The following is a 20,709-nucleotide window of genomic DNA, read 5'->3' as shown; positions in this document are numbered from 1 at the left end:
GGACTGCTTGTATTAAGTCCTCTAAACCCTGAGAAGGGACATCAGTGTCCTGCATAAGCGGAGCATCAGGCTCAGCGTCAGGCTGAGCATCAGGGTCATGAAATTCACCCTCCTCTAGAGCTGGCATGTCATCATCTGTATCATCTAACAGAGGGACCTGAGGAAACATCCTATTAGCAGAAGCCAGTCTAGGGGAAGGGGGTGTAGAGGTGTCTGCATGCAATGCTCTAGACAGACTCTCCACAGCAGAGGTTAACTCTGCCTGCTGATCCCTGGCTGCATCCCTGTCCTGTCTGGCAGAAGATAACTCAGACGCTAACTGAGAAATTACTGTAGACAATTGTGAAGCCCATACAGGAGGTTCCTGCCCCGATGTAGATGGGGTGGGGGCTGGGGATGCAGTACATGAGGGACATAAAATGGCGCCCTCCGCTTGTGGCGCAAACTTATTGCTGCACTTTTTGCACGCAATCTTTTTACCAGCCATCATACACTCCGCAATCTTACACAGAAAGGAGAGAAAAGCTGGAATACTGGACAGGAGAGGAGGTATAGGAAAGAGGCAGAGTCTGCCACGAGGCCGCTACGCGCACTGTATATAAATATAACTTGCGCCGGCTAAGGGACCTTTTTGGACACAGTCCAAGCTGCCCTGACCTCCTATGTCCCGCTGTGACTCACTGAACCAGGGTCACCGGCACTTCACAGACGCTTCGAGGGAGCCGCGGATCACGCTGCTTCTTCAATGGCCGCCGCTCCTACAAAGAAGGAGGAAGCGGAAGTACCCAGCATGCCGCGCTCTCGCTCCTCAGGAATGGCGCCGTGTTTAAAAAGTGCGCTGCCGCGGCTTTTTACACTGAATCCCCCGCTAGCGGGGAATCAGTGTTATACTTACCCCTGCCATAGCTGTCGGGTGCGGCATGCTGAGTGGTCCTCGAGGCGCGCTGCAAGCAGCGGCGACGGGACCTCAGGATCAGTGGATCCTGCAGCCAGGTACCGGAGGCGAGCTGCATGCAGCTGCGACCGGACCTGCCGACAGCGCCCGCGTCGCAAGCAGGTAGGGACAGGGAGCTACCTGCCTGTCCTCTTGCTGATTGTAGCATCGCATATTTAAAAAATCAATAAAGCTCAGGAGTGAGCCTTGAACGCACCCAGCTCCCGCAGGGCACATGCTAAAACTGCCTAGGAGAGGAAGTAGAAGGGGAGGAGTTAGTCACTATTAATTTATTCTAAAGTGCCCAAGCTCCCTGTGGTCGCCTTCTATTCCCCACTGTAACTCTCCAGTGTCACCTAGTGGAGGAAAGAGAAAACAGATTAAAGGAAAAGAAAGAAATAAAAAGTAAAGCAAGTAGAATATTTTTCAGTTTATTCAAAACACAATAACTTTCTTTGGATTGTTAGATTTTTTAACCTATTATAAAAAAAAAACAAAAAAAAACCAGAAGTGTTGCAGAGAGGTTCACCTTAAATCCAAACTAACAAGTTTAAAACCAGTAATTAAAATGGCTTTCTTGTCTATTTCTGCTGTACAGGACTCATGCTGCCCAGACATGCTGGGATGCGCACCGTGCGTTCTGGACTAGATTGCATCACATATAGTTCAAAATGCATGCAATATGCTAAAGCAGCATGTGTTATGAACTAGATGTAATGCAATCTAGTTCAAAAAGTACCTGCAGCACATACTTTTTGTACCTTGCAATATGATTTACGCAGGAGCGCGCATCGCATCGCAAAGTAGAATAGCACTGTGTGTGGGCACTTTCAGACTTTAGTAACTCACAAATAGTGAAAAAATGTTTTGTAAATGTTATTGTAAAACCACTGATTCCCCAACCCAGTCCTCAAGGACCCCTAATAGGTCACCATTTTTTAGCATTGTGTATCATCATTGTCCACAGGTGACCTGGAAAACATGAACTGTTAGAGGTCCTTGAGAGCCGAGGGGTAAATGTATAAATAGTCATTATGGGGGAGAAGTGGTATCAGCGCCATTATCTGCACTAATAAGGTGCATACACAGTGAGATACTGAGCTACAGTATGTACAATTTTGACTATGCGTTTTCCCTTGAACTCCCCGAAGCCCAGAATAATACAATATTGTCTATATTTACTTGAGATGTTAACTATAGCCGACTTTGACTATACTATAACTCTAAACTGTACACAATATACTCAAATTTGGCTTGCCTGCACATTTTCTTGCGATGCCGATCCCATGGGGGCGCACATCGGCATCGCAACCTGTATACATACTGTGAGATTTGTGCTAACTTTTCTTCCAATTTTGACTATATAGTCAAAATTGGAAGCTCAAATCGCACTGTGTGTATGCACCCCCATGTATGGTATGTTATGCGCCCCTGTCTTTATCGACACTGCTATCAAACACGCCCCCTCCCTCCCCGAGTTAACACTGGTGTTAAATGAAACAGTGGGAAACCTTTTATAAAGAGCCAAGTTCAATATTCACACCATATCAACAATAAAGTGAGAAACACTTACCGATCTACTTCTTCTTTCATATAGGTTGTGTAACTATTTCCATCATAGGACAGCAGCAATCCACCATCGCTCAAACGATGTACATCTATTTCGATGTGAGAGTTATTCATAATGATCACATAGGTGGTGAGAGACTGCCGAGCAACCTGCAATATATATATGAAAGTTACTAGGAATAGTTGTATTGTAAAAGGAATCATACACATGTACTTGGTATATATATTTACCACATTGTACAATTGAGAAGTCTGTATTTCCTAGCATTATGGCCTGACCTGTTTCTTGCATTGCTAATCAACAGCAAAAGCCTAATGGCAGACAAGCAGCTATAGCTACTATTTGTCAAAACATTCTTCATGGTGCCCATTGCTCGGATTACCTCACAGAATACACCAAATGGTTTTACCTTTAGTTTATATTTGACTCTCTCAGAGATCAGCTCGACGTCCACAATATTTAACAGTGTGGCTGCAGGAAGGACTTGTCCCCTGAAAGAAAAAGAAAGCTTGGTCTTCAGGAATTTAGGAGATACATTAATATGACCACTAACATATGTATAATATCTGCATAAGGTAACATTGCAGGATGCCTGATGAAAAGGGGAAGTTCTGAGATGAATAATGCACAGTTTGATAACTACATCAAATGCTATCCTTTCTCTAACACTATGGTTTCCTGCTGCACACACTGACAGAAGAATACAAGAAATGTAATACTCTACCTCTCCAATGAGTGAAGGAACTCATTCATGCAAGTTTGAAACAAGGTGTCGGCAACATTAAGAGCTCCACAGATCACTCCAAGCATAGTATCTGGTTTCTCAGCCTTAGGAAGACACATCAAAATAATAAACATTAACTACTTTTTCCACCAAATGATACAAATAGTCACACTTAGTACCAGTGAAGCAAAACTATAACCTTTGCACACTCTTTACTAGCCCATAACGGGCCTAATTCAGAGATGCAGTAACAATGTTGTACGCTGTGGAGCATTGTTCTTCGCAACTCCGCATGCTTAGAAGTAGAACACCGCATGTGCTGGGACGGTCTTGTAGCACTGGTTACAGTAAGGATTTATTTGCAAAGTGAATGACAGGAAGGGATTATTTCTGGCAATCAAGTGGGGAGTGGCAACTCAAACACCGGCATGGAGTGACCAATTCATCTACCATCCTCTATGCAGCTATAATGACTCAGGTGTCAAGAAATAGGGTTACTCAGAAGGTTGATTGTCAACTGTTGTGCATCCGTTGTCTGCGTTATCGGCCAATCTATGTAAATCCTGGCAACTGCAACGTTAGCAGGTTAACATCTCTGAATCAGGCTGGAAATAAGGAGCTGTACAACAAACTAATCTTAAACTATTACAGATAGTCTGGGAACACCTGTTATAACAATCACAGTATGCAACAACCATAAGCTTAACAACAGATGTTGAGAAAAGGAAATGCTTGGACTATACCTGGACTTTTTCTGCAATCAGGTGGTCCAGCCACCCAGTGTCAATGTCATTGTTTTGAAAGCTCTCAGTCTCCAATAATTTGATGAGGTATTCCACTGTGGTCCTGAAATCTCCTCGTATAGATAGCTCTTTAAGAGCCACAACCATGTTCCTGTAAATGCAGATATTGGAACTTCAACTCACCATCTTTCACAGCTCATCTGAAGTATCCCAATACTTTGCCAAAATATGTAAATAGTTTTATAACAATCTGATACTACTGTATATATGGTTTAACAGCAAAACGATAGGAAGCAGCAGGAGGGTTGTTATTTTCACAAATACCTAATAATAACGTACTGAATGCCACAAAATGAGATTTATGTCTTACCTGGTAAATCTCTTTCTTCGAGGACATCAGGGGCCACAGCGTTACAGTGGGTAGTAAGGAGATGGGAGAGCACCAGCACCCTAGAGGTTAAACTTGAACTGCCTCCCAGGCAGCCGGGCTCCTCCCCTCCTCTACCCCGCCTCCAGGCCAGGAAGCTCAGTTTTTTTAACAAGCCAAGGCAGGAGACAAGATAGAAGGAAGAGAAGCACCGCACAGAAACACATTCTGAACATGTTAGTACCCTCAACCGAGGGATAATATAACATAATCATAACTTAACCATAACGGAAGTAAAGCAGGCGCGGCAGGGAGGGATCCCTGTGGCCCCTGATGTCCTCGAAGAAAGAGATTTACCAGGTAAGACATAAATCTCATTTTCTCCTTCGGGAGACATCAGGGGCCACAGCGTTACAGTGGGACGTCCTAAAGCAGCCACCTATGGGTGGGGACGCGCCTGTGCCGCAGCCAACACACTCTGGCCAAAGGCCGAGTCCTGGGAGGCAAACGTGTCAAAAGCGTAAAAACGCAAGACAGTAATGGCGGACGACCAAGTCGCCGCCTGCAAATTTGCTCAACTTTAGCACCGCCTCTCACAGCCCAGGACACCTCCACAGACCTAACGGAATGTGCCTGAATCCCTGCCGGAACCGGGAGGGAGGTGTCCAAATATGCCTGCCAGAGCGACTCTAGCGGGCAGTAGTTTGCGTAGAGGCGGGCCACCCTCTCATCCGAACACCATATAGTACAAAGAGAGCGAGAGAGTCTGACTAGTGCAACAGCCTAGAACGGTGCACATAGCACATAAATACGCCCCGGCCGGACAACGTCCAAGGAGGACCAAGCCGTAGTAACAACAGACTGTCTAAATGCCGGAACAATAATGTCCTGGTTGACCTGAAAGCCGGACACCACTTAAGGTAGTTGAGAAGGGACGGTAGGAAAAACCGCCCGGTTATAACCAAGAACCAAGGACTTACAGGACAGAGCTGACAGTTCAGAGACTCCCCTGGCCAAAGCTATCGCCAACAAGTAAACAATTTTCCAGGCGAGTCAACACAGGTCCACCGACCGCAAGGGCACAAAAGGTGGGCCCTGAAGAAGTCAGGATTAGAGAGATCCCAGGGGGCAACTGGGGTAACTAAGGGAGGCTGGATATGCAAGACATCCTGCAGGAATGTACAGACATCCGTCGACAGGGCCACCCGTCGACAGAACAAGATGTGCAAGGCTGAAATCCGAACCTTTAAAGATGATCAACGCAACCCAGCCTCCAGACCCTTCTGCAAGTAGGACAGAACCCTAGCCAGGTAGTAAGTCCCGGAATCTGAAGCGTAGGGTTCGCAGCAGGAAAAGTAAGCCCTTCATATGCGATGGTACACCCCATCTAGGGAGGTTTCCTCGCCCTGAGCATGGTGGAGTGAAACCCGCTGGGTCTTACCCGGGAGGTCTCAACAGCCACCCCGTCAAAGCCAAGTGCCTCAAAGCCGAAAGAGAGAGGCGGACCATGAGAGCATGCCTGTGTCCAGGGGTAAGCGAATAGGAGGGGCTACTGACTGCAGATCCGAAAACCAGATCCGTCTGGGCCAAGGTGGAGCAACCAGAATCAATGTGCCGCCCTCCGGCTTCAGCTTGCGAGACATTCGCAAAAGGAGGAAGTCGCAGACCAGGGTCGCAAGACCAGGACCCGCACAGTGGTGGTTTGAGGGTATGGCGAGAGGCTGTCAAGGCCACCTCGGTTGGGCCCCACCGTTGTACCAGCATCTGAAACATCACTCTAAGGAGGGTCAAGTCGTCGGCATCACAGGTCTGACGGCCGAGGAAGACCGCCACCCAATTCTGGACTACCAGGATAAAAATTTCTGAAAAAGCAGGGATCATCTCTGAAAGATGCCGGATGCTTCTGTCATAGTGGGCTGACAACTAGTGCCACCCTGGTGGTTAACATATGCCACCCTTGTCGCAATGTCCGACTGGACTTGCACCGGCCAACCCCTAAGTTAGGGTTCCGCCAAGCGGACTGCCCGGAAGATTGTCTTTAGTTCGAGGACGATGATGGAGGGCTGGGCCACTAGAGTGGTCCAGAGACCCTGGAACGACCTTTGAGAAGTGACCACCCCCCAAACACGGGAGGCTAGCATGCATGGCTCCAGTAGCGAGGTCCCGTCCAGAAGCCCCCAGGAAAGGGGGGCCCTGCTGGAGACCAGGCGAACTTCTGGGCATGGATATTGTGCGAGGAAACCGGAGTACCAGGAGTAAACCCATGCAAGTCTGGGGAGAATATACAAACTCCGCACAGTTAGGGCCATGGTGGGAATCGAACCCATGACCTCAGCGCAGTGAAGCAGTAATGTTAACCACTACACTATCCGTGCTGCTCCTTGGACAGTATTGTAGAGGGTTGGTATGGAACTGAGCCTATTCTGCCAATTCGAAGGCCGATCCACCAACCCCAGGGACCCCACGCAGGCATGCACAGACACCTGCCAGGGGGACAAGAGATGTCTGATCCTGGACTGTAGAGCCAGATGGCAATCCCCCAGAAGGGATATCCTCTGCCGAATGGTATCTAAACCGGCCCCCATATTTGGCACTGGCCCAAATAAAAAGGAACCCTCAAAAGGGACTTTGAGTTCAGGCCTTCCAAGAGCACAGACACTGGTATGTGTGTGCAGCTATGGCCGAGGGTGACCCTCTGGAGGCGATTGGTGTAATTTCCAGAGCCGTCACCCCCAGGTAAAGTGTCACCTGATACTCAATAGAAGGCAGCAGGGTTTCCTCCGACACCCCTTATGCAGCGTCCGCTGTGAGAGAAGTTGCTCACGCAACTAAGGCCTTAGCCACCCAAGCAGATGCCTGGGGCAGGAGTGCGTCCACTTTAGGGACAGTCTCCCAGGGGACTATGTCCTCCTGTGGAAGGGGGTAAAAGGAAGGGAAACCGCCGATGGCAAGCTAAACTTCCTGTTAGGAATCTCCCAACTGATGACCTTAGTCGAGTTCACAGATTTACGGAATAAACCCAGAATACACCTAGGGAGACACCCAAAGGTGTAGGCGGCTCAGCGGGGTCGTTTAAGGTAAGGACCTATTTGACAGCTGAGACCAAGGTCGGCACCTCAAGACGAGGTGGGGGGGATTCACCTTATCACAGGCCCTGCTAACGGAGGAGTCTGGATGACGGGGGTATCTGCGTCTACCTGCAGGTACAGAGCGCTTCCACTGTGCGGGGAGCTACACCCACCAAGGATGGGGACGGCATTTCTGGGGACCTTGTCTGGAGGCAGATAAGCACTCAGCCAAGGGATGAGGCTGCTACTGCTACTAGCTGCACCGGCAACGGAGTAAAGAACGTGGCCCAAGCAGGCTCCTGTTTTCTAGAGGAGGCTGTACCTGTGGGCATCGCCCAGGCATTGTAGCAGCCTGCGTATAAGCCGTACTGTACTAGTAATGGGGGCATAGGCCAACATTACAGGATGTACAAGACATCCGCGCCGGAGCCCCAGAGTCACTGGGACTGGTACTCCTGGAAGACGTTGCAGTATTAAAGCACAGGTAAGACAATGTACTACAAGTATAGAAGGCATACAATGCCATAGAATAGGCGGGTAGCCTATATGGTACCGCTAACACAGTATTCTCTGACCAACAGAGATAGTGTTCAAGCCATACACCGTAAGCTGGTACTACGTATACCTTGCGGTGGCGTAGACATTTGGCCCATTTGTACGGCTAACACAGCATACTTCTGTTTTAAATTTTGCATTGTGGGAAGAAACCGGAGTACACGGAGTAACCCCACTAAAACACGGAGAGAACGTACAAACTCCGCACAGCCAGGGTCATAGTGGGAATCGAACCCACGACCCGAGCTGTGCTGCCCCCACAGTACGCAGTAAGCTAGTACTAGGCACATATAGCAATCATTGGCAGGCAGCCTTTCTGACAGGCAGTGATAGTGTTACACAGTGCACAGCCAGCCTGTGATATACATACAATGCAGTGATATAGACAGTGCAGTGATATACATACAATAGACAGCTGTCGTGATATAGACCGGCAGTCTATACGGTACAGACAATGCAGTATGCATCTGAGCCAGCTTGTAATAGACATACAAAGCAGTGATATAGACATACAGTGCAGTTATATATACACAGGTGCAGTGGATATACTGGCAGTCTATATGATACAGACAACGCAGTCTGCATCTGACAGCCAGCTTGTATCTGACAGGCAGATAACTGCAGAGTTTGGGTCATGTTGGGAATCGAACCCATGACCTCTGCACTGTGATGCAGCAATGCTAACCATTACACCATCCGCTCTGTCCTTTCTGCTTCCGACAGGCAGTGATGGTGTTAATTCACAGGATACAATGTTGCACTTGGCTCTGCTGTGCCCACAGTTTGAACTCTGTCTGCTCTGTAACCTGACTCCTGGAGGAGATTACAGGGGAGCCCAGGCAGTGAAGGAGTGGAACCCCAGACTGGCTTGATAAGCTCTCTGTGTCCCTCCACACATGTTAAGTCAGCATGACATAACCAGCAATACATGCCCATATAGTACAGTGTAACACAGATTAAACTGACAGGCAGCTAAACTGTTAACAAACAATGCAGCATACAAGGGCAATGCAATTAATGGCACAAGGCTCCTTTCAGAGCACAGTACTGTACAGTTTCCCGAAGGAGGGGTACAGGGGGGACATGCCCAAATGACCTGGCAGTGAAGGAGTGGAACTCCGGGTGGCTATGAGCTCCTCCGTGTCCCTCCTCACATGTCGCAGGCAGGCAGGAAGGGATCTCAGTGGCGGGAACTCTCTGTGTGATAAACACAGTTCCCTGCCTACTGTCCCCGGGTGGAGAGGCTGATGTGGGGGGAGCCTTCTCCCCCTGCTGACAAATGGCCCCCAGGGAGGTGTCCACATGCGGCGCAGGTAAAAATGGCAGGGGTCCGGCGCTACCGGGCGGCCCCGCATACCTGGCGCCGCTGCCCACAAACCGTTTCCCTGGTGGTCCAGCGGGAGCGGGTGGCGAACCAGCCGTCCGCTTGTCAGCGCAGTCGGCGGTCCCCCCCGCCGAACTGCTGCAGCCGCAATGCCCAGCAAGCGCAATCGCGCGCGCTCCCAGCGGGGAGCGCGTTACCTTTGTCAGGTCCCCGGCGTCCGGTGGCGGCTGTGGCTCCCCAGTGCCCGGGGGCCGCTGCAGGTCCCCACCCTCGAGTGGCGATGCAGCTCCGGACCCGGGTGATGGAGCAGCAGCGCAGGTGTCTGTGCAGACCCCCAGTGCTGCTGCTCTGTCACTGACACAAGTCAGTGTAAAAGAAAAATGAAAAATAAAATATAAAAATCAAGTTAGGCTGCTAAATAGCAGCCCCTCTATTAGGTGCATCTGGCTCCTGCCAGCACCCGAAAAAACTGGGCTTCCTGGCCTGGAGGCGGGGTAGAGGAGGGGAGGAGCCCGGCTGCCTGGGAGGCAGTTCAAGTTTAACCTCTAGGGTGCTGGTGCTCTCCCATCTCCTTACTACCCACTGTAACGCTGTGGCCCCTGATGTCTCCCGAAGGAGAAAGTCTAATGGGTGTGGATTAACAGATCGATAGTAGAAGGTAAACATAAAAATGGGCAGTGGGATGTCATTTTGTGTGTTTCCCCATATATAACTCAAACAAATAGTAGATGTGTGTACCCTTGCCACCCCCTGGGCAAGGTGGCTCGCACAACTCCGCTCACCACAAGGTTACTGAAGGCAATAGATGGAGACATGAATTTAAGCAGAAGTTGAAAAGAAAAGAATCATGTGTCGACCATATGTGCAGACTTTTTAAACCTGTCAACCTTTTGTACTATCTACCTTTTACATATTGACATTTGACTGTCGACCTATCACCCACCACACAAGTCAAGTGAGGTCCCTGAACTCCCACCACATTGGTACTGGATACTTTATATTGTTTGCAAATACCAGTTCAAGATCAATAAATACACAAAAGATCTTTAATGAATCTGCAAGTGCCTCAGTTGCTTCTGTACTCTTGGATCTTCCCATTTTCCAATAAAGAGACACAGATGCATCCTGGGAGAGCAGCTCAGCCGTCATGTGTACAGAGACTCTGAGACTGTGAAACATGACCTGATTTGGGACGATGGTACCAATGTTTCAGCAATTCTACGCTGGCAGAGGGAATTGAAGAGACAGCAATGGGAGTCCCTATGCTCAGGTTAGCTTCTGCCCATATTAGCATTTAATCGTAAATGTATTTGGCAAAAGATAACAACAGCAACCACAAGAACAACCGCATCCGAATCAGACCTACAATACCTAGTGTGCATTTCAGAACAAGAAAAAAATGGAATAGAACGGTCAGAGATTAGATTTTTGTAGGACATAGAGCTAGCATAAGTAAAAAGAAAAGAAAATCTAATTGTAAATACATCAAAGAATGACTATTGTGCAGATAATTATCCAATACTAACGAGATAGCCTCTTCACGGTTTTCTCCCCAGGAGAAGCAATGTCCAAATTGTGAGTCCGCAAACTCATGTAAGCCACCGGTGGCAGCCACGCTGAAGTATCCCCACACATTCTTGTTGCTCCGGAAGTTAAGCTCCTGGACTGTCCCTGAGCTGGGCTTAAACCCCTGAAAGAAAACAGACATCAGTTAAAAACAAGAACATTAGGCAGATGTATAAAGTTCCCTCCTTTGATAGAGCCAGTTGAACTTGTGAAACGCGTTAGTTAACACCCCTCCACTCTCAGGATTAGATTCAGCCACCCTGCATCACCCCCACCGCCACCAGTGCCGCTGGGAACACTCCTTCACCGGACCAGCTTATCTGCACTTGGGACACATCTCAGAGATTCTTTCTCCAGGTGAGCCATGTCACACCGGCCACCCGTTGAGATTCCCCATCAACTGGGACCACTGACAGAGGAATTCCTCCAGGTGCGGCCTACCCATCTCAGCCACCTGTTCTAGTGAAGTCCCCCCGGGCCCCAATTGTGAGGACCCCAGCCTATCCCCCTGCACTCACTTCCAGACCTTCTTGGTGGATACCAGACAAGCAAATTGAAAGCAGGTCAGTGGATTAAGGCATATTGCAGTCCATTCCTCAGTGACCACAGGACATTGAGACCCTTTGGATCCAGTCACCACTCACACCACATCGACTCCCTCCGAGACCCATAAACGGGACATTTCCAAAACTGAGTTGACACAACTCCCTTTCCATTGTCTCCATCATTGGAATACAAAAAACAGCGGACACAACCCTTCCATTTATCAATAGGAACCAAACTACAGTTTCCAATCCTCGGTGCCTTCGACATCCATCCTGACAGTGAGATCACTTTATTAAAAATACCTATAATTTATGTCATTTTTCATGTATTGAATTTTTATGTGTGTTTTTATTAAAATTAATTTTTTATCCCATGGTTATTATTCCTCCTCAAACTAGCGCTGTGCCACCATTTTGTTTCTCTTCGTATAAAGTTACCTGTTTTAATAAATTATTTTATTGATAACAAATATAAATGAAAAATGTGTTTGCACTGTCACATAATTGTATATGGTCTAGCACTGGAAGATATCACTTGTGTGGTAGTTGCAGCACAAAAACATACAGTATTCTATAACTTGCTGGCCCGGAAAAGGGGCAAGCATATCAACCTCTTACCTCATCAGGGTTTTCACTGGTTATTCTGGCAGCAATGACATGGCCTCTTGGGTTTGGAGCATTTGTGGGGTTCTCAAAACTTATGGGAAAATCTCCCCAGGGCGTCTCTCCATATAGCACTCTTATGTCTTTAATCCTGTATAGGGGCACTCCCATGGAGATCTGAATACAAAAAAATGTGCTGTGATGAGAACTAACTGTATACAGATACATAAAGCACACATGTAATGTACTTAGCTTGGAAATATTCTCTGGAGAGTGCAGTGTGTAATTGCAGCAGTTTCACATCAATGTTTAAGGGAGAATTGTGGATAATATTCATGCACAATGCTTGTTAAAGTAGCCACATGAAAATACAATGACAAAGCCTGCAGTAATGTTTTTTGGTACTTCCTCATCTTGGCGGCCACAGCTTACCCCAGTTACGTTAGCCGCTTTCAGAATAGCACCATTGTCCACTCCCCATGCTTCGGGCTCAGTGTCTCACTTCGCTCACCACAACTTTACTAAGAGGGTGGCGTGGACCCAGGGTGGTGTGGGTTATGCTACGTAAGTTCCGTAGCATAAGCTTTGCCCACAAAGATAAGGAAGTACCAATTTTTTTTTATAAATATACTAGAAAACAGATGTTCTAATATTATATCAATGTATGTGCATTCATGTCAGCTAAAATATCTAGTACCCATGTAAGACATCAATCTGAAAAGTAGTCCAGGCATCCATACCACCATTTACCATCTTTGCTACAATAGATTTCTGTTGGCAGTACTAACAAGGGTTAGCTATTCCGGCTGTCTTTAGTGTCTTTGAGTTACATAGCAACGTCTAGGAAGTAACATCCTACAGAATATCAGGAAATTAGTGGATTCATGCTCTTAATTTCAACTGCTTGAAGCCAATGCAACTGCAGAGCCATAGTACCTGCTGCATGGACTACATGAGCAGTGCACAACTATATAATTACATACTGTATATTATATTGTCACTATCCTATCCAGGAGGGTCCACTTCAGGCTATGGTGATAGCAAACTGCCTTAATGTTATCCAGAATGTGAGGGATTCATATGCTCATACAGAGCTAAAAATTACACAATTTGGTAATCAATGAGTTGTTAGCCTATTATGCAGAGAATAAACATATCACTACAAAAAAGGTAGCATTTGAATGAGTTGACGTGAAAGACTGTCAGCCATGTTGTCATACCTGTAACTGGGCAGCAGGAAGGTTGACATCACAAATCATTTCAGTGCAGGGATGTTCCACCTGAAGTCGGGGGTTCAGTTCCAAAAAATGGAAGCTTCCATCTTCGCTGTAAAGATATTCGACAGTGCCTGCACTAACATAGCCCACCAGCTTAGCCAGACGGACTGCACACTGTGAAAGGGGCAAGTTATAATCTAAGTTTAACATCAAAACATCATTCAAAGTCACACAAATCTCAAAGCAAATTCCAGGGTTAGATATTTTCGAGCCCGACAATCATCAGAAAGTGAGTGTACACATCATTACAGTAAATCCTGGTATGAGGTTTTAAGTTCAATTGAATTCACCCATAAATCAAAAAAAAAGGCACAGTGTTAACCTTTTCATTCACTTAGATTACATTATTGTACTTGTGTATACTCTTAATTGCAGACTACCCAGAACTGCACACGGTACTAAGAGCAAGCAGGTCGTGGATGAGCCCACCTGCTCCATGTATTCAAACACAGATGGAGCAGCTACTGTGGCTGGAGCTTCCTCAATGATCTTCTGATGCCGTCTCTGTATGGAGCAGTCACGGCCAAAGAGAGACACAGCATTTCCATATTGGTCTGCCAATATCTGCACCTCCAAATGCCTTGCGTGCTGAGCGAGCTTCATCACAAAGATGGGAGATCCGGGGACCTCTGTCTGAACCTGAGTGAACAAGAAAATAGAAAATCATATTGTCCATGATGCGTACCGTGATACTCATACCATCTCCCATCATATTATTACCATTTTTTCAATTCTTCTCTCCTTTCAATATATTTTCTAGTATTTGCCAATTTTTCTGATAAATTATTCTTGTATTTATCAATGTATCACCTATTCTTGTGACCATAGATTTTATGACAAAATTGAACCTTACAAAAAAATGTTCTTCACTATTGACCAACTGCTACTTATCACACTTAGGGGGTTATTCATTTCCAATTTTTTTGCAACTACGTATGCGCATAGTCATTTATGCGCATGTAAAGCCGCGACGGCATGCGAGCGGCCACGGCAAATAGATGTTTTGCACACAACAGTGTGGGCAGGGGGGGACGCGTGGTGGCGGGCCAGGGGATGAAACATCGGGGAATCTCATGGTGATTCCCCGATGCCGTGGGACCTGGGGGCTGGCTGCTGACATCAGCGGATGTCAGCTGCCAATCCGCTTCCCGCACAGGCTGCCCGCAGATCTGAGCCACAACAGAGGAGCCTCAGATCTGCAAGCGTCTGTATAATCATTCGATGGTCCTTCAACATGGAGTGATAATGTCCCCGTACGCAAGGCTGCGAAAGGATGTTAATGCCAAACATCCATTTAAATGCATGTGGGGGATCGCGGCATGCGAGGGGGTGGCAGGCGGCATTTGGAGGACTCAATACCTTAATACGAACACCTTTTTCCCACTTTATTATTCATTCCCATTTTCACTCCTTCACTAGCTGTATTCTTCATCCATATCACTTTTACTGTATCAGATTTTCATAGCTGCAGTTACATTTATAGAACATGTTCCCTTTCTCCCTTATTGTCTATACATCTTTGCACTCCTTTTGGCCAACTGATACATTTTCACTTTCTACTATCATTTTTACTCCCTTTCACAGTGACCCCTTTTTCCCTCAATTAATAACTTTTCACATATTTTTTCTTACATTCATATCATTCACAATGATGAGAATCTATATGTAATATTATTGATAATTTTTATATCTAATATTATCTCTATTTTACCATTATTATTCGTGATTTCTGTTATCACTATTTATAATACATTGTCCTATCCCTTTAATCACTGTTGTCTAGATATATAGGGCGAAATGTAATAGGGTGCGATTTTTTAGACTAAAAAAAAATCGCACCAAATCGCACCTTTAAAAATCGCGTTTTTTGCCGCGAATTCGCATATGTAATGAGATGCGAATTCGCTGCAAAAAATGCGATTTGCCACGATTTGCCGCGATTTTTAGTCATGAAAATGTGCGCATTTTCAGTCATGAAAATGTGTGCATTTTCATAAATGCGATTTTGTTCCAAAAAAAAAAAGTTAAAAAAAAAACGGCGTGGGGTCCCCCCTCCTAAGCATAACCAGCCCCGGGCTCATTGAGCCGGACCTGGTTCCAAAAATACGGGGGGACAAAAAGCATAGGGGTCCCCCGTATTTCTGAAACCAGCCCCGGACTCTTGGACCGGTCCTGGTTCCAAAAATACGGGGGACAAAAAATCTGGGGGTCCCCCGTATTTTGAAACCAGCACCGGGCTCCAACAGCCCGCGGTGTCATGCCACAGCCGGGGGACACTTTTTATACAAGGTCCCCCGGCCAAAACATGAGCACCGTGGCTGGTCAGCCTTGGACGGGGTACCTGGAGGAGTGGGGACCCCCCCAATAAAGGGGTCCCCCCCCCCCCAGGCTTCACCCGTCCAGGGCTGAAGCCCGGGGCTGTCACCGGTGTCCGTGGCCAGTGGACGCCGGCCTGATAGGGTTAAATCCATCATACATATCATTACATTGCTTTTTACCGGCGAACTACAAGTGCCAGCAGACCTCCCCCGCATGCTGGGACTTGGAGAACCACAAGTCCCAGCATGCGGGGCATTAATGGGCCCGCTGGGACTTGTAGTCCACCTGTAAAAAGAATGTTTATAAAAAGACGCATAGCTCAGTCCTGATTGGCTGAGCTATGCGTCTCCATGGAGACGCATACTGTAGCTCAGCCAATCACGCTCTCAGCCTCTGTAGCACTCGGACAGCGCTACAGAGGCTGTTAGAAGCAACGGAGACAGCCGGTTCTCCCCGCTGCCTGTCAGTGCGGGGGGAGAGCCGGCTGTGAAGCAGCCAGACCAGCGCTGGATCCAGGAATGGTAAGTAACGCTGGTGTAAAATTGAGGTGTGTGTATGTAATAAACTTGTACTTCTCTGTGTGTGTGTTTTTTATAAACATTCTTTTTACAGGTGGACTACAAGTCCCAGCGGGCCCATTAATGCCCCGCATGCTGGGACTTGTGGTTCTCCAAGTCCCAGCATGCGGGGGAGGTCTGCTGGCACTTGTAGTTCGCCGGTAAAAAGCAATGTAATGATATGTATGATGGATTTAACCCTATCAGGCCGGCGTCCACTGGCCACGGACGCCGGTGACAGCCCCGGGCTTCAGCCCTGGACGGGTGAAGCCTGGGGGGGGGGGGACCCCTTTATTGGGGGGGTCCCCACTCCTCCAGGTACCCCGTCCAAGGCTGACCAGCCACGGTGCTCATGTTTTGGCCGGGGGACCTTGTATAAAAAGTGTCCCCCGGCTGTGGCATGACACCGCGGGCTGTTGGAGCCCGGTGCTGGTTTCAAAATACGGGGGACCCCCAGATTTTTTTTAATTATGTTAAGTTGTGTTAATCAGTTATTGATAGTTCTACTAACATTACTATAGAGGCATTATCCTTTAATAACAACCTGATTTCAGCCAGACATTTTTTCCCCTAGTAGGATGCGTTAATATTACCCAGTGTATATCATTCTTTAGCTGGCACCCTTCGTCCTGTTAAATTCATTGTGAGCATTATTTGAAACACTGCCCCATTTCTCTTTCCGTCGGACACACCAGCCCTGTGATACACTGCCAGGTACCATTTCTCCACACTGTCCTTTATTTAATTGAACTCATTTAAAACTTCTTTTCTGGGCTCATTATACCAAGAAAAGAATTGACCAGCCGTGAATTTGCCCAAACCTGTCTCACTGGTGTCTTTTTTCTCTGTTAATAACCCTAAATATGTTGAATTAGGATAATGTCAGTATATGTTTACTATGGATAGGTTTAAGTATATCATATATATGGACTTGGGTACTTATGTAATATCTGGGCTCCCATTTTTCTTATGAGACCGCGTCCCCTCGCCACGCTTCGGGTACGGTGGCTCGCTGCGCTCGCCACACTATATAAAATCAACTCCATGCGTAGTTGGATAGTAGGGGTATGAAAAAATGGGGTGCATTTAACATGGGAACCCAGATAATACATAAGTACCTGGGCTTGTATACTGGCCCCACAAGGAGAGGCATCGATATGGTAATATTCTGCCTGGTACTGAAAAATGCATCTAGGCAATAACGCTATGCTTGTCAAGTGCAACACTCCCCCTTAGGCATCAGGGTTACCAATTATCCCCACCCCCCTGGACCTATAGAATGTATAGCCGATGGAATGAGTCTTTTAGTACTCAAACTCCGCTAACCTCGGGCCAGTTGGGCAGAGCAGACCCCAGATATAGTCAGTTACGAATACCTGTACCAATTTTATGCATGTATGTATGTATGTATGTATGTATGTATGTATGTATGTATGTTATGGCCTGGACATTTTTGTGTATGTAAAATAAAGATTTGAAAAAAGTAAAAAAAAAAAAACTTGTCTCACTGTTTTTTTTTGGGTGTTCCCTCCCCATGTGCTCACGCTCACTCTATCAATGCCGAGGGGTAAATAAAGAGCAGCAGCATATTTCTGACAGCTCAGGGACACTATATTCTTCTATACTATACACCTTTCTAGAGGTAATCTCATCCCAGATCTGTGGATAGACGCCCTGCGCTGGTATTACCATCAGGATGCCTGTTCCATATGATTAGGGACAGCAGATTCATCTTCTCTTTTTTTGCCCCTATTTACAGAGATTACAGCGGACCCGCTCACTTGTAAATAAATGTCTGCTATTGGTGTCTAGGTCAGAAGCAACAGCAGTCCCATACTCTGCGAGGATCTCTAATCACCTCTGATCTATTCAACTGGGTACAATATTGTGCTCTCCCATTTATTTAACTATAAAACTATACTGGCCTCTGGAAGTTTGGGTTAAGTACTGAAGGTTGCACCTAATGTTAGATTGATCAAGAAATAATTTGATATGCTAACTACTATTTTGTAAACCTCAATATCAAAGTGGCTATCGGGTGATGCTCACCAAACATAACCTTTGGACACAAGTCTGGGTAAACCACTTTGAATGCACTTATGTTAGGTTTCTATGTATACAGATAGAGCCATCCTCATCTAGCCCTTTAATAGGATTAAGTGAGCCACAGCTGTCGGATTTAATCCTATGCTAATCCCCTACTGTATTGTTCTATGCATTGTATTGCAGCTGAGAACAATAGGCCTTGGCTCACCATGGCTATCCAGAGAAGGCTAGCTGAAGATTGCCTTCAATTATAAATATTCATTGTTCATTATTACTGTTTCAGAATTTTCAGACTGTGTAAATACAATAAGATTTGGACATTGTTCCATTGTTTGAGAATATACAAATACTTTTTTCACAATTCCAGTGTCTCAGGGGCAGATTTATTAAAGTGATAAAGTGTCTGGTTTTTATCAGCAGCCAATCAGATCCTACCTGTCATTTTTCAAACCAAGCCTGTAACTTCACAGTTAGGAGCTGATTGGCCGGTGATAAACCAGATACTTTATCACTTCACTGAGCTTAATACATCTGCCCCTCAATTCTTTATACTACTGTCATATATCATTTTTGACAATTGTTAACACTGGTGAGAATGTATCTATAAATACTTATCTACATCTGGGTGATACTTCTCAGCGTCACTATAATTGTTATATGTTCGTGTGTAGTGTGTCTATGTGATTTATTCTAGTATTAATGTAAGTAATAAATGTTAAGTCTTAATAACTTCATAAAGTCGTGAAGTCAAAGCTTACTGTGATATGTTGGCCCCTTTCTAAGTACTGCCCATCTTGAATATTCTTTGCAGCCTAAAGCACAGGAATGTTTCATAGACACCCACTCCCAAGTGTATGCTCACTCTCACATACTACAAAACAATCTGCAATGAGCATAAATACACTTGTTCCTGCCCAAAGTCCTACCTGCCGGTAAAGATTGGGGAAATCCTCTGCTCGCTCCGCCATGCGAATGCCTTTGCCACCTCCACCCTCAGATGCTTTTATCATGACTGGATAGCCAATTCTCTCTGCAGACTGGAAAACAGCAAGTTACATCTATTGTGCATTAAACTTTCTATTTAAACATGGAGATTATTGAACGTTGCACACATTGTACACTGTCTCAAGACAGAAAGGAAATGATTTATTCTGCCTAACACTATATGAATTAGGTAAACAGAATACTGTAGAAAACATGCCAGTCAATCTATTGTGATTCTACCCTAAAAAGCTGTGTTCTTATATGGGTAGAGGGTGGTAGGTAGGGAAGCCAGGTAGGTTGGTTACTTTCCAAAGCATTAACGTATTATTACTTCAGACTCATATAACAATAGATTTGATTTTAGGAACATTTACAACACTTTGGAAAAGTGAATGTGAAAAGGGGAAAAATGCATGCACATAAAAGTAAAGTGGCGTAACTAGGGCTCTGCAGCCCAAGTGGCAGGGAAAAGCAGGCTCCATAGGGGAGCAGGGTCCCAGCGCTGTAACCTGCGGGAGCCGGAGGACGGATACAGGGGGAGGTGAGGTGGTACCTGGGCAGCGTGAAGCGCCCGGGAGCTGTGGGTGCAGTGGCAAAGCAGGCAGTCCACAGTGTCCGGAAAGCACTGAGTGAGCGGACACTGCAGACAGTGGCGGCAAAATTCAAAAGATAGGTCGCTGATTGGCTGAGAGGGAGAGAGCTCTCTCAGCCAATCAGCAGCAGGCCAATCTTTTGAATTTTCAAATTCTGCCGCAGCTGTCCGAAGTGTCATTCACTGCCCATTCCATCGCTGCACCCACAGCCCCCGGGCGCTTCACGCTGCCTGGACGCCACGCTGTGCTTGTAACAGCGCAGAGGCCTCCACCTGTATCCGTCCTCAACTACCAGCTGGGGGGACACACCAGGCACCAGAGACTGTTTTGCGAGGGAGGAACATTTTCTAGCTACGCCACTGTAATAATGAGTGTACATAACTACATCAGCATTGTGAAGCGGGATAGATAACAAGTTCTTTTGATGTCCATCTGTGACAATTACCTCTAATGCTTCATCCACATCTTTCACACAACCTTGCTCATACACTTCAGGAGGGACATATATAACACTTTGCTGCTGCTGCTGCTTGTCCTCTGAGCTCCATTCTAAATGAAGACCTAAAACACAAAAATATACACAATATTTATTTATTTATTTATTAACAGTTTCTTATATAGCGCATACATATTCCGCAGCGCTTACAATAAGGACTAGCAGTTTAGATGGATAAAAGTAAAAGAAGTAGAAAAATTGCTAAACGTCATACCATCTCCACTCCAAGACAAGGTTGGGATTCCTACAGACTGAGCAATGATAGTTGAGGCAACTTTGTCTCCCAATGCCCACATTGCTTGACTCGGTGGCCCTAGATTCAAAAGACAAAATTATAGATAATAAAAATTTTTGTTCCGCCCTCTCGATTTGGTCAAATCGTATTGTTCACAAATTCTCTAAAATTAACTGTTCATTTCAATCTTCAAATATTCAAAG

General features: G+C 46.3%; 1 protein-coding gene across 8 annotated transcripts in view; it reads right to left on the bottom strand.

The window, feature by feature from the left end:
• Positions 1–20,709, bottom strand: part of ACACB (acetyl-CoA carboxylase beta) — a 136,474-nt gene that overhangs the window by 67,347 nt on the left and 48,418 nt on the right. For all 8 annotated transcript variants that reach the window (XM_083146030.1, XM_083146023.1, XM_083146044.1 and 5 more), the window contains 11 exons: positions 20,486–20,584; positions 20,221–20,336; positions 19,125–19,235; positions 13,706–13,915; positions 13,220–13,390; positions 12,015–12,176; positions 10,812–10,975; positions 3,972–4,122; positions 3,229–3,332; positions 2,914–2,995; positions 2,508–2,653 (listed from right to left, as the gene is read on the bottom strand). In XM_083146030.1, coding sequence (XP_083002156.1) covers positions 2,508–2,653; positions 2,914–2,995; positions 3,229–3,332; positions 3,972–4,122; positions 10,812–10,975; positions 12,015–12,176; positions 13,220–13,390; positions 13,706–13,915; positions 19,125–19,235; positions 20,221–20,336; positions 20,486–20,584 — 1,516 coding nt within the window. The remainder of the gene's footprint in view (positions 1–2,507; positions 2,654–2,913; positions 2,996–3,228; positions 3,333–3,971; positions 4,123–10,811; positions 10,976–12,014; positions 12,177–13,219; positions 13,391–13,705; positions 13,916–19,124; positions 19,236–20,220; positions 20,337–20,485; positions 20,585–20,709) is intronic.

Source organism: Crinia signifera, chromosome 1 (genome assembly GCF_055691185.1).
Source record: "Crinia signifera chromosome 1, ASM5569118v1, whole genome shotgun sequence".
Taxonomy (NCBI): Eukaryota; Metazoa; Chordata; class Amphibia; order Anura; family Myobatrachidae; genus Crinia; species Crinia signifera.
The sequence above is the reverse complement of the archived record's forward strand: the minus strand, read 5'-3'. Positions and strand labels throughout refer to the sequence as shown.